The sequence below is a fragment of the Anabrus simplex genome, chromosome 7 (genome assembly GCF_040414725.1).
Source record: "Anabrus simplex isolate iqAnaSimp1 chromosome 7, ASM4041472v1, whole genome shotgun sequence".
In the NCBI taxonomy this organism is placed as follows: domain Eukaryota; kingdom Metazoa; phylum Arthropoda; class Insecta; order Orthoptera; family Tettigoniidae; genus Anabrus; species Anabrus simplex.
Window position 1 is genome coordinate 64042382 of NC_090271.1, and position 13021 is coordinate 64055402.

The 13021-nt window shown below is 39.4% G+C and overlaps 1 protein-coding gene across 1 annotated transcript in view; it reads right to left on the bottom strand.

Moving 5' to 3' along the window:
* mEFG1 (mitochondrial translation elongation factor G 1) overlaps positions 1-13021 on the bottom strand; it is a 158631-nt gene that overhangs the window by 32149 nt on the left and 113461 nt on the right. The window contains exons 10-12 of the mRNA XM_067151115.2: positions 11155-11349; positions 6588-6740; positions 6394-6511 (exon numbers count right to left, since the gene is read on the bottom strand). Coding sequence (XP_067007216.1) covers positions 6394-6511; positions 6588-6740; positions 11155-11349 — 466 coding nt within the window. The remainder of the gene's footprint in view (positions 1-6393; positions 6512-6587; positions 6741-11154; positions 11350-13021) is intronic.

The following is a 13021-nucleotide window of genomic DNA, read 5'->3' on the forward strand; positions in this document are numbered from 1 at the left end:
TCCCTGTTACAGAGATGTTTGCTCATTCTCTTGGATGCAGTCCTTGCCTGTTCAATCCAGGACCTAATTTCATTAGCATTGTTCCAGCTTTGATCAAGAACACTGCTGAGATACTTAAAGATACTTGCTCCAGTGATGTGCCAGCTACTGTCAAGTTAACAGGTTGAATGACATGTTTGCTTATGACCATTACTTTGGTCCTTTTTGTGTTTAAATACAGCACTGTGTTCAACCACACAGTTTAGTAATGTTGGCAGATCTTCAGCACCTGTTGCAAGCAGAACAGTATCATCTGCATATCTCAGACTATTTATTGTGATCCCATTAACAATGATGCCCTCCGCATTTCCTTCTAATGCTTCAGAAAATACCCTTTCAGAGTAAATATTGAAGAGGAGTGGAGATAGAACACAGCCTTGCCTCACTCCTTGCTTTATTTCAATAATACATGTGTTTGTGCTGTCAACCTTAACTGATGCGGTTTGATTCCAATACATTAAGAGAAAAAGTCAAAATGGTGGTATAAGTTTTGGATAATGTATAAAATAAATAAACTGATGCACTTAGCTGTTGAAGGAAGAATTATTCAAGAAGAACAATTTGGGCGTTGAATATTTTTGAGGTTTGTATATATCACTTCTTATGAAGTTCTGATAGTTGCACGTGTTGGACGTATTGCAGGTAAGGTCTCATTGGTGATTAAAATGTCAGATTATGTTTAAAAGAGCATACATCAATGCATAGAGTTGTCGTTGAAGGATAACGAAGATTCTTGAGAATTACGTATCACACGATGTGGAGTTTTAAAAGCCGCAAATCATCAACGGTAGTAATAGTGCTGAGAAAACAATCCGCGGATCACAAGGAGAAGAGTACTTCCTACAATGCTTCTAACCACATCAGAAACCAACCGGACTCAGCAGCAAACCTACTTTGCTGTGAAGAGCAACTATACTCATGTGGAAGTTCTACTGTCAACAGCTCTCGTAGTGGTTACAGACAAACGTGGGAATGTGCATCAATGCCGAACTCTACCTGATAGTGCGTCTCAAATGCATTTCATGTCCAGGCGTTTGGCAGATCGGTTGAGTATTCAACTGAGTCAGCACTCAATGCCTATAAGGGGAATTAGTGATACTAAGGCAACTGAATCATCACATATTTGTCAAATTTAAGTTACATCCAGCAGTCCGCCCTTGGCCCGAACCTAGCCATGTTTTTCCCCCCTTCAGTAGGCCTACTCACGTGGTCTCCACTTGGCATTACCGTATTTACTCGTGTATTAGACCCCCCCCTGGATTTTCGAGACGAAGAAAATGAAAAAAATAAATCTTGCCTATAAGACCCCCCAACGTAATTCATCAGAGAATGATGATTCCACTTCGAAGCGGGTACAAGTCTTATTGCAGCTCTGATGACATTGCACAAATTTGTGAATAGTTTCGTCCGTTCGACCTACGCAATGAAAACGTGTCGAATCCTGCGGTACATCTGTATTTCGTAGTTAAGAAATGTCCGTCTCTCTAGCGTAGGTCTACTGCAGCTCTGATGACATCGCACAAATAGATGAATAGGCCTAGCTTTGTGTCCAACCCGCGCATTGAAAGCATGCATCAGTCATGCTATATGTCTGTGCTTTGTAGTTAATAATGTCCGCCAGCATAATGGTTAGCACAATTAGTTGCTGTTTTCGGGGGTTTGACTTCGATTCCCGGTACCGTACTGCCAGAGATTTGCGAATGAGGAAACGAGTTTACTTTAGTTGAGAAATATTCGCGGTTGTTGCTATTTATACAGCAGGCGAGATCATTAACAAAGTGGTCGTTTAATATCTCGTAACTTGGGCCAATATAGGTATATATTTGGAGAGAAGTAAGTTTAAAACGTGATAAAAGCTATCCAATTAAAACGATTGTTTTAGTTGCCAACATACCTAACAAATAATAATAATAATAATAATAATAATAATAATAATAATAATAATAATAATAATAATAATAATAATAATAATAATTTTATGTCCCCACATACTTTAAACGATTTTCGGAGACGCCAAACAAAACATACTAGGGTATGCGTTAATAAAAAAAAAAAAGAGACAACAAACGTACAAAATTAAACATTATGACAATAAAACACATTACCGCCACACCTGTAGATATCTATAAATGCAGTATATTTTCCTGTTATTTATTTTTATTTTTTTCCGTCAAACTTTTGGCAGACCTAAACAATGGGGTCTGTCTTATCTTATGGACAGCTGTTTAGGCAAATCCTGATGTGATAAATGTAGAGAACAAGCATGAAATATACTTAAAAATAAGGGTCTGTGTTTCAACAGTCGCAGTTATCAAAAGAATGTTTTCAGTTACTATGTATTACATTCGGAAGTACAACTCGTAACATACGCTATTTATCAGCTGATGGTTTGGCATGCCTTCTACAGCACAAATTTATTTGGAAGGAGTGGCTTCTGCTACATATACACAAACTGGGAATATCAGACACCATCTGCGAATAGATTTACACTGTTTAGACTCTATAGTTGGGAATGAAATTATTTTTAAAAGGTTCAAAAAGACGGGACCTCGTATGCTCTTGATTGCAGTGCATGGCTGACGCGACCGACGAGATATAGCAGTGAAGATGACGTCACTTATAATACCGACATGCCTGTATTGTAGCAAGACAGGGAAGTTGGCGGCGCAAGACGATAATTCAAATGAAAGAGGCAATCAGGTTTACTTTGTGGTAGGCCTACTGCTGTACCGACAGAGACAAATGACTGGCCATTAAGTTCTTTCGTATCTTTTTGTACCCTTATCCCTTTCTTCTACGGGATCGAGTATGAAGTCAGACGAATCTTCGTAGCGAGTTTTTACGGCCGTATGCCCTTCCTGATGTCCTCACCAGAGCGAATTAATGAGATGTAACGAATGATGTGATATGAGTAACTAAAATGGACTTTTTATATGTACCGTAGGCCTACAAGTCGTGTTCACCATTTATTGTCTTTTTACGTTTAGAAATACTGCCTTCTGACGAAAATAGCCACTATAACTTAAATACATTTTAAGTTTGTTAAATAATAGTATAGAATGTTTACACATACAATTTATAGCTCTTTATAACCTAGAAGTCATGTGTTCGCTGCACAAAATTTTGAGGTTATCACATATTGGACCCCCCTTTATTATTTTTGGCTGTAAAAGTGAGAAAAAAAGGGATCTAATACACGAGTAAATATGGTATTATGACTGAGTTCACAGTCATGACTTTCCCCCTAGGTTGAGATCGCCCCTTTCCCAACCCATGGCTTGTCAGTACAAGTACCCATAGTCACTGTACTGTTGTAATGTGGACGAAGCGAGAGACTTTCTTACCTCGTCATAGTCAAGTTTGATAAGCCGCGATGTTTTAAGGGCATCAGGTACTTTCCGTGCAAGCACAAGACATCTATAATGCATACAGTACCATAATCCAATGAATAAAACACTTGCACAGGGGAGCCAGTATAGATTCTCCTCGTCTTTGAATCATGTTTTCTTTCTTTTGATTTCATTGCGTGAGGTTATGTTTGCCAGTTAGTTATCCAAGTGCATTATTTGAGTACTGTAAATGCACCTTGTTGGATACATTTTGGAAATAGTTTTTTACCATGGTATTTGAGAGGTTTAAACTGTGAATCAAGGTTAATTGCATGCAGTAACGGGTCTTAGAATATACTGTGACGCTGCAAGGGTTGGCATTTCCGAATTATGTGTTGGCAGTTAATTCGAAATCACGTACTTCGAAGTCTGATTTTTGCGTCCCGGCTTCGAATTAAGGAGGTTTTACTATATCATGACTGCAATATTTTGATACCGTTATGTATAGTATAAGCATGTCTGGCTCCATGGCTAAATGGTTAGCACGTGTTGGCCTTCAGTTCGAGGGGTCACGATCAGGTCGGGATTTTAACTTTCCTTGATTAATTCCGACAGTTCCGGGGCTGTGTGTGTGCGCGCGCGCGCCAACTTACGCATTAGGATTCATCTTAGGTAGAGCCGCATTTTCATAAGCTCGTAGATCACCTATCACACGACAACTCGAAAGATCTGCTCCTGGCTTCGGAGGCCACATGCCATTATAATTCTTCATTATATTTTTTTTTTTTTTTTTTTTACATGACGAAAAATGCGCAAATACAGTATCCATATTTTATTATTTTGATTTCCCCCTATTTTATATGTCACTCGCATTTATCGTTTTCCCGCATCCATTGTAATTTTCCCCCCTCCCCCTTGAAAAACTATGCATCAAGGTTTTACTGTATGCCCAAGGTAGGCTGTCTTTCTTTTCTCGATTGTACACATCAACATTAGTTGATACAAAAGGAATCTGAAAGAGAGAGGGGGGAAAAAAAAGAGAATATGAGTTAGCAACGTACAATTTTTTTTTTTTTCCAGCAGTGTCCAGACACATGTGAGGAGGACAGAGTGGTTTTAGAATGAAATTTGAAAACAACAAGGAAGTGTGCTGTCACCACTGTTATTCACAATGGTTATATGAAAATGTGAAGGAGATAAAGGGCAGGGGACAGGGAGCTGAAAGTAATACTGTTTGCAGATAATATAGTGGTGTGGGAAGCAGAGAGGAAGTACAAGGGCAGCTCATTATATTTAGAGAGATTATTAATAATTATAAACCACACCCGGGTGTCTAGATTGGGACATTGATGATGATGATTAATAATTATGGAAAGGAAAGAATTATAAAAATAAAGGGGCAAAAACCTTGAAATTATGGAGAGCTTCAAGTACTTTGGAGGTGGTGGTGGTGATTATTGTTTAAAGAGGAAGTACAACTAGGCAACCATACTCTATATAACACTAATCAGAAGGAAAACATGGAAGGGACACGACAGTTCACAAAATGAAGGTATTGGCCAAAGGAAGACAAGAGCCACAAAGGGCATGAAAATGAAGACTCCCTAGGCCTCCATACGTAATACCGTCGGGGTCTGAAAAGAACAAGAGTTGACCAAGGGAGGTCGGATAGGATAGATGAAAGTGAGGAGCCTGCCACAAGTAAGTGGAAGCAATGCCAGGACTCAGCTTAGGGCCCCGTGGTCGCCATCCCACGCTCCAAAGTTTAGAGACCCTGGGGCCGCTTTTAGTCGCCTCTTATGACAGGCAGGAGATACCGTGAAGTACTTTGGAAGCAAACTAATTCAGGACTGGACATGGAGATCAGTAAACTGATTCAACAGGATTGAAAAGGATTCGGAGATTCAACACCACAGTGTGAGGATCCTGCTGTAGAGTAAGTGCCAATGAAGTGTAAAGAGGTTATATATAAGACGTACTACTGCCCAATACTGACATATCCAGTGCAAACCTCGACAATGACAAAAGGACAGGGAAATGAAATCCAGGCCAGTGAAATGAAATTGTTAAGAAGGAAAGACAAGAAAGAACAGAGTAAGAAATGTGGATGTCAGGAAGGAAATCGGAGATGAAAAATGTTAGGACAGAACAGAGACAGATGAACTTAGACACTTTGGATATGTTATGAAGATGGACGAGGGAAGGATGCCAAAGCAGATGACTTGGACCCAGGCTAAGGTGGGTGAAAGGATCAAGAATAGTTTAAATAGAAGAAATATGGATTGGAACATAGTTAACGAGCAACAATGGTTATTGTATAGAGGAAGATGGAAAGGGGCCATAAACACCCCAACCCGGAAGGAGCTGGATGAGGGGAATGGATGATGATGATGATGATGATGATGGATAGAATTAATACTGAATGAGTTCTTTCCTCAGCTGACTGAACAGCAAAGGTCGCTCAGATATTTCCAGTAAGATGGGGCTAGAGCAAATACTGCTTGTAATTCAATGAATGCAATGCAGGATGTTTTCAGGGACAGAAAAATTACTCTCCCTCTTCTGCAACTCCTATTTATGGGGTAGTTTGAAAGGCAGTGTGTACAGAAGTAAATGCTGCACCATAAAAGAACTGAAAAATGTAATACGCACAAAAATGTTGAAGATTCATGCGGCTGAATTGCAGAGAGTGAATCAGAATATCATCACACACTACAATGCTTGTCTACAAGCTGAGAGAGAGCATTTTCAACAATTGCTGTACAGGGGGTAAGTTTAATTCCTTTTCTATTTGTTTTTCAATCTGATTATCCATTCATTGAAGTCGATGGGGTTTGTATGGGCGAACAAGAAGAGTGTGACTGTGACCATATTTACCGACACAGGGCAAGCAGGAAGGGCAGCAACCCTTGTGTGACTTGCCCTGTATTTTTGTCATATAACTTGTGATCTATGGGGAGTTTTTGCTAAGACATTTGCAATATTCTGATTTGCATATAAGAGTATCAAATTACATTAAACCAACCTTTCTCGGCCATCATGCGGAATCCCTTTTCAACACCTGGTACAAATTGTTTGGGTACGTTTGTTCCTGTGGTTTCATCTACAAACTCAATAGTTGTATTCTGATGTGGAGGAAGAGGCTGTAAAAGAAGATCTTTGTGAGATGAAGAACTAAATTGTTGCTATAACTCCAGTCTCATCAAGCTTCAGACTGACCTCCATAATCCCAGTAACTCTAGCGTATTGTCCTGCACCTCCAGACTGCTTCTTGTGGAGGTAGTCAAAAGAACAGGGTGCCACCAGAGTTTCTCGGAAAGATACCTTAGGTTTGCCAAGTTTTACTGGACAATTGTACTCTCTCTCCATACGCTGCAACATAGAAGAAGTGTTTGTGTAATGAGGATATAAAATGGACTGTATTTGTATTGACCTATCCAAGGCTTTCAAAGGGAAGATCATGGAAGACTTTTGACAAAAATGAGGACTACTGGAGTAGATAAAAGAGGGACTAAATGGGTGGCTGGATATCTAGAAAATAGAACTCAGATATTTTTTTGCTAGTGGCTTTACGTCCCACTGACACAGATAGGTCTTATGGCGATGATGGGACAGGAAAGGGCTGGGAGTGGGAAGGAAGCCGCTGTGGCCTTAATTAAGGTACAGCCCCAGCATTTGCCTGGTGTGAAAATGGGAAATCATTGGGGTTCAAACCCACTATCTCCTGAATACTAGATACTGGCCGCACTTAAGCGACTGCAGCTATAGAGCTCAGTGGGAGTAAGGTGCAGTAGCATACACTGAAGTTTAGAATTTTAATGAATTTCAAAAAAGAAACTGCAAACATGTGTTAATGAAAGAGGAAAATACTCTAAAACATTATATCAAAGAGATACATAAATATTATGCAATGATGTAAATATAGTTTATTACAGTTGTGTCAACAACTCTGCACCTCCAGGTACTATAACGTGCTATGCCTCCTACAACATGCATATTACTAAGACAGTTTGCCAACAATTTTTTTAATCACCCTGTAGAACTTATATTATTAAACTGAAAGCAATAGCCACCTGACCTTTTAACAAACCACCATTATATAATACCTGGATTTTCCATGAACCAGTAGTGGGTTAATTCTGATTAGTACAGGACTTGAATAAATGAGGCAGGATAATTGACACTGAACAATATAATAAAGCCAACATTTATACAGATGTCACTATATCATTGTTTCACCTGAAAAAAAAAAAAAAAAAAAAAAAAAAAAAAAAAAGTGAAAATGTTCTGGCACACAGCACGTGTAATCAAGCGCAAGAATTCTGTGATATAACTCGCACAATATTCCATAGATGACAGAACCTTTCCAAACAAAGTTTTATGCCGAAATATTTCACATAGCAGTTTATGCAGGAGCAACAATGATATGCTTCACATGAAAGATACAAACCTGCCAACTGTTAGAAATCAAAAATAGGAAGAATTTTTAAATTCTTGGATTTCATGGCGAATATTGTGCCACGGTCTTGAAAAACAGACACCACAAAAGGCATCCATATCTACAGTTACAAGGCGAACTGACCATTAAATTTAAAATCTTATACTGAGTAAACATACAAATGGTTACAAGAAAATGTAACAAACACGGAACAAAATGCATACTAGTTTCCTTTATTATTTGTAACATGAAAATTCAAAATTCAATTTTATAGGTAGCTCTGAACACATGGAGATAATGTGTGTTATGTTGTGTAGCCATAATGTGAACAGAAAATAGCAGAAACTGCCGCGACTCAACTCTCTGAAATACATTCAACTCATTAAAATTATGAACTAAGAATTAAAATAAATGCACTGAAATATACAAATCTAGCACATACGAAATAGATAAATATGTCTCATACATTATTAACCCTTAACTATTGACGTACATTTTCAGTGACATCAACATGGACGTGAGGTCACTGAGACTGCATGAAAATTAATTTGACTACGGAATGGACGGTTAATGAGATAAATTGCTAGCTGCTTTTATTTGAATAATTACACTTTATTGAACCCAAAACCACAAAAATATTTTCCATTTGTTAATTTGTATAACCCTCATACCTTCAGATTGCAGTCGCAGCAATTTTCGTTATTCAGAATACACTGTTCCATTTAAACACACACATATCCTTTACACTATCAACAAAAATTGACCCTAACTTGGGTATTAAAGATGTTTGATAACCACTGCACTGAAAATTAACGACACATTAGGCTGATCTCTTGTTGGGGTGGAAATTGCAAGCACTGAATTTGGCCCTCAATGTTACTCTCACTCAACACATTCGAAGCAGATCTTCCTTGTACACTCCAAGCATACTGGTTTTTCACATCTGTAGCACTTGTAATATGTTTTTCTCTTCTTTGCTGGTGGGCACAGACGACAAGTTATCCGTCTTTCAAGCTTCTCCTCGGAAATGTTGATACGCTCCGCAGGGATGCTCAAAATTCTAGAGATAGCGCCTCGAATATCTCTTGGGATCCTGGGATTTGATAATCTTCTTATCATGTGTGGCCTAGTGAGTTGAGCAGCAAGTTCTTTCAGAAAATGTTGCCTGGTCATTTGGGGGCTCTCGCGATAGGAATGATGCAAGATATTCGCATTCACAGCTGCAATATCGACGATACGGAAGAAGACTGCCATCGGCCACCTTCTTGTTCTTCTACCTGTGCAGTAGTTGGCTGACATCTGATAGAAAGTATCTACTCCAGACTTCGTAGAATTATAAAACTGAATCATCTCCTCCTTCCCCGTGTCCGCATCAGTTGCTTTCCCATGGTGCATAGAGGATACTAACAAAACAGCTTTGTTTCTTTTCGGAACGTGTGAGAAAAGAGCTATGTCTTTCGTGAAGCCATACACAGAGGAAGGCAAGAATTTAGTTGGAATTTCCTTCTAGTTCTTTCTTACTGTCCCAACATAAGTGAGTCCCCTTTTCCTCAGCTCCTGAACAAGCTCCACTGAGGTGAACCAATTGTCAGCTGTTATATTTCTATTTGTACCCTGTATTGGTTCCGATAAACGAAGAACTGCCTGAGTTGGCTTTGAAAATTTTCTGTCTTCCCTTGAAAGACCTATTCCATCAGTGTCCTTCCCTGCATAAATATATGCATTGTACAAATAACTATTTTTCGAATCGGTTAGGCACATCAATTTCACTCCATATTTCTCAGGCTTGTTCGGAATATACATTCTGAACTTACACCGACCTCTGAAACCAATTAGCATTTCATCTACTGTTGCATTTGTGCCAATGGAGTAACACCTTTGAGAGTTCTGAATCAACATATTCAGAAGCTCAGATATGGGTGCAATAGGATCTGTCTCTCTCCGCTGCGTTGTCTTCAGGATTGTCAAAACGCAGGCTGCACAGGAGAATGGAAAACCTTGTACCTGACATCTCAACAGGAAATATTTCACGGCTCATACCGTCAGCTGCGAAGACTGAAGCGATGTCCTCTTTGTTAGATTTGAAAACCGCCGAATAAATAAGAAGGCCTAGAAAAGCTTTCATTTCAACTGCGTCAACATTTTGTAATTCTGGTCGGGTAGACTTTCGGTAATTACTTCTCATTGCACTGAGTTTCACATTTGTCCATCGCACTAGTAAGTTCACCATTTCTTCACTAAATATTAGTGTCCATGCCGTAACAGGATCCACACTGTTTCCAACTCGAGCTGAAGGGCGCAAACCGGGAAAGTGAATCACGATATTGTGACGAGGTGTACGCACATTCTGTGGAGGTTCCGCAGACGACCATTTGTACCTATTTCTACCATAAAAACACTTAGAACGTGAATCATCAGGCAGTAGCGCGGAACTTTCATCTTCTTCTCCCTCTCCTTCAGTCTCAGTATCGGTATTGTGATCACTCTCTATTTCACTATCACCATCGTCCACATCACTCATGTCTTCTTCAAACCGCTCGGTAATTGTTCCTTCGTAATTTGCATCACATGTTCGGACACTCGCCGAAGTACCTGCACGCTGACTCATTGCTACACACAGCACTATCAACTGAAGACTGCTTCAAACCATGGACGTGCAGTCACCCAGGCCGCTACGAAACTCATCAGCTTCTTATTGCAGCTGCACGGTTATTTATGACAGATAAGATAAATACAGTGGAGAGGTCATCTTAAAATAGAAAGGTACTGCAAGCAAATATACTGGCAGGGCGATAAGCGAGGTGTGGCACGTGTTTACTTTTCCACCGCGGTCATGTTGACCGCACGTCCATAGTTAAGGGTTAACATGCGGCTTCGACAGGGGAAAAAGCAAAGAACTGCAAAAAAGAAAAGAAAACCACACGTAGCCTACAACTCTAAGGAAACTACGCACAGAAACAATGTTAACAGCACGCGAACCACACAATAAGAAACTCAATCCTTCGACCTGATTAACGGAGTCACTAGCTCACGCTAGCCCCTCTCGCTTGTAGGATTGCCATCCCGAATTCCCAGCTGTAAAACACACACGATGCTGTAGTGAGTGGGAAACAAGATACACGAAGGCTACAGATCATACACTCGCCAAATAAAACATCAAATAAGTACACTTGAAAATGAGGTTGCGTAAATTACACAAGCACACAATTTATCCTAGGGGAAGAGTATTGACCGTACTAGAGGTTATATTGCTCAAAAATAGGAAGAAGTACTTATGGTATTCAAGTGAGGAACATGAAAGGAGAGCATTATTAAACATGTAAAAAGTGAACCGATCATCATACACACCTGAGCATAGATCTCTAAATGCAGCTCGCCCATTCCAGAAACAATAGTTTCTTTATTATCTGGATCATAGAAGAAGTGGAATGTGGGGTCTTCTTTTGTAAACCTGGCAACTGCTTTACTGAAATTATCTCGATCCTTTGAATTACTTGGTACTATGGACATTGAAACAACAGGATCAGGAACAAAAATAGATTCCTGAAAAAAAAAAAAAAGAAACTATTATAAAATAATAGCTACTTCTCTTCCTCTTAACATCATAGCAATGATACATTAAAGTCAATGCAACATGTCAGGTTTTTGAGCTGATAGCAGTCAAAATCTACCTCAGATGGTATCTACAGTATTTAATCTGATTAATTATGGTATCCAAAACTTTTTAACCTCTTGTTTAACACTAAAATTATATGAACAGTATATATACAATAGACACACTACAGCAGTGGTTCTCAAACTTTTCCAGCTGGTGCTCCACTTTGTAAACTCCGCAAATCCCATGTCCCACATACTATTATCACCAAGGCCCTACACCACTGGCTGCGCAGAAATGTGCGACTGGGGAAGATATACAATAAGATAAGGTAAATTTAAGGGTTTCACCTTTACATAATAATAGCTAGTTCTCTTCCTCTTAACATTAAATTTACCTTATCTTATTATCTTATTATAATTCAATAGGAACAGCCATGAAGTTTTTAACTTTAAATGGGGAAGATATATCCATGCGCGTACTGCCATAATTGTGGGTGCTCTTCAGCTTGACGAGGAGATGACATGGGATAACACAGTAAGAACAGATAATAATGAAATGTGGCCTCCGAAGAGGCCTTGTGCAGGTTTTTCGAGTAGGCAACCTGTGCGTTTGTGAGGATGGGGGCCTACTTATGATGAATTCTAATGATGAAGAAGGCTCACACATGGAGTTGGGTCATTCATGAACTAACTAGTTCATTTAAACGACTCGTTTATTTGAACTGGTAAAAGTTCGTTCAAATATTTTGAACGGGTCGTTCACATGAGCATACAACATGTTAGAGGACGAAGACCAAAGCAAGCACCATCTATTGTAAAATGTACGTACTAACTCGCGCCACTCTTTGGTAAAGATAGTTTATAATAAACTACCTCATTAATTTTAATGACTTTGTTCATTGAACGAAGTGCCGCGAAAGGAGTTTCCTTGAAGACAGCACAAATGAACTACCTCGTTCATTTGAACGACTTCGTTCATTAAATGAAGTGCCGCAAGAGCTGTTTCCATGAAGGCAGTGTCAGGCCTAAGGAAAAATGCTGGTTTTATAGAGTAAACACCTGAAAAGAATTACATCTAACACTGTAATATTAGTTACCTATTCAGGAACATTCCTTATTAACAGGACGTTTCCACAGGGTTTGCATTCCCCAGCTCTTTAACAGCTAAAAAGGACAACGATCATCTTAGAGAAATGTTTTCCCATGGATAAAACCGTTAAACAGCATAAGAGGTGGGATGCGGTCGAAGACTATATGGTTTGTCATTCACATTAAGGGAGGACAAAGAGCTAAGCAAGCATCATCTATTGTAAAATGTATGTACTAGGTCGCACCAATAGTGCTTGTTGCTAAGATAGCTCATAATAAACTACCTCGTTCATTTGAACGACTTCGTTCACTGAATGAAGTGCCGCGAGAGCTCTTTCGATGAAGGCAGCACAAATTAACTACCTCATTCATTTGAACGCCAAAATAAGCTCGCTCGCGAATGGCCAATGGAGTGCCGTGTTAATGGTCACATGACAGCACATCTCCTCACACACTTCTTAACTGGGGGGGGGGGGGGGGGAGCTATAGAAAATTAGAAAGCTGTCATAGATAACATTTTTCCACTTAG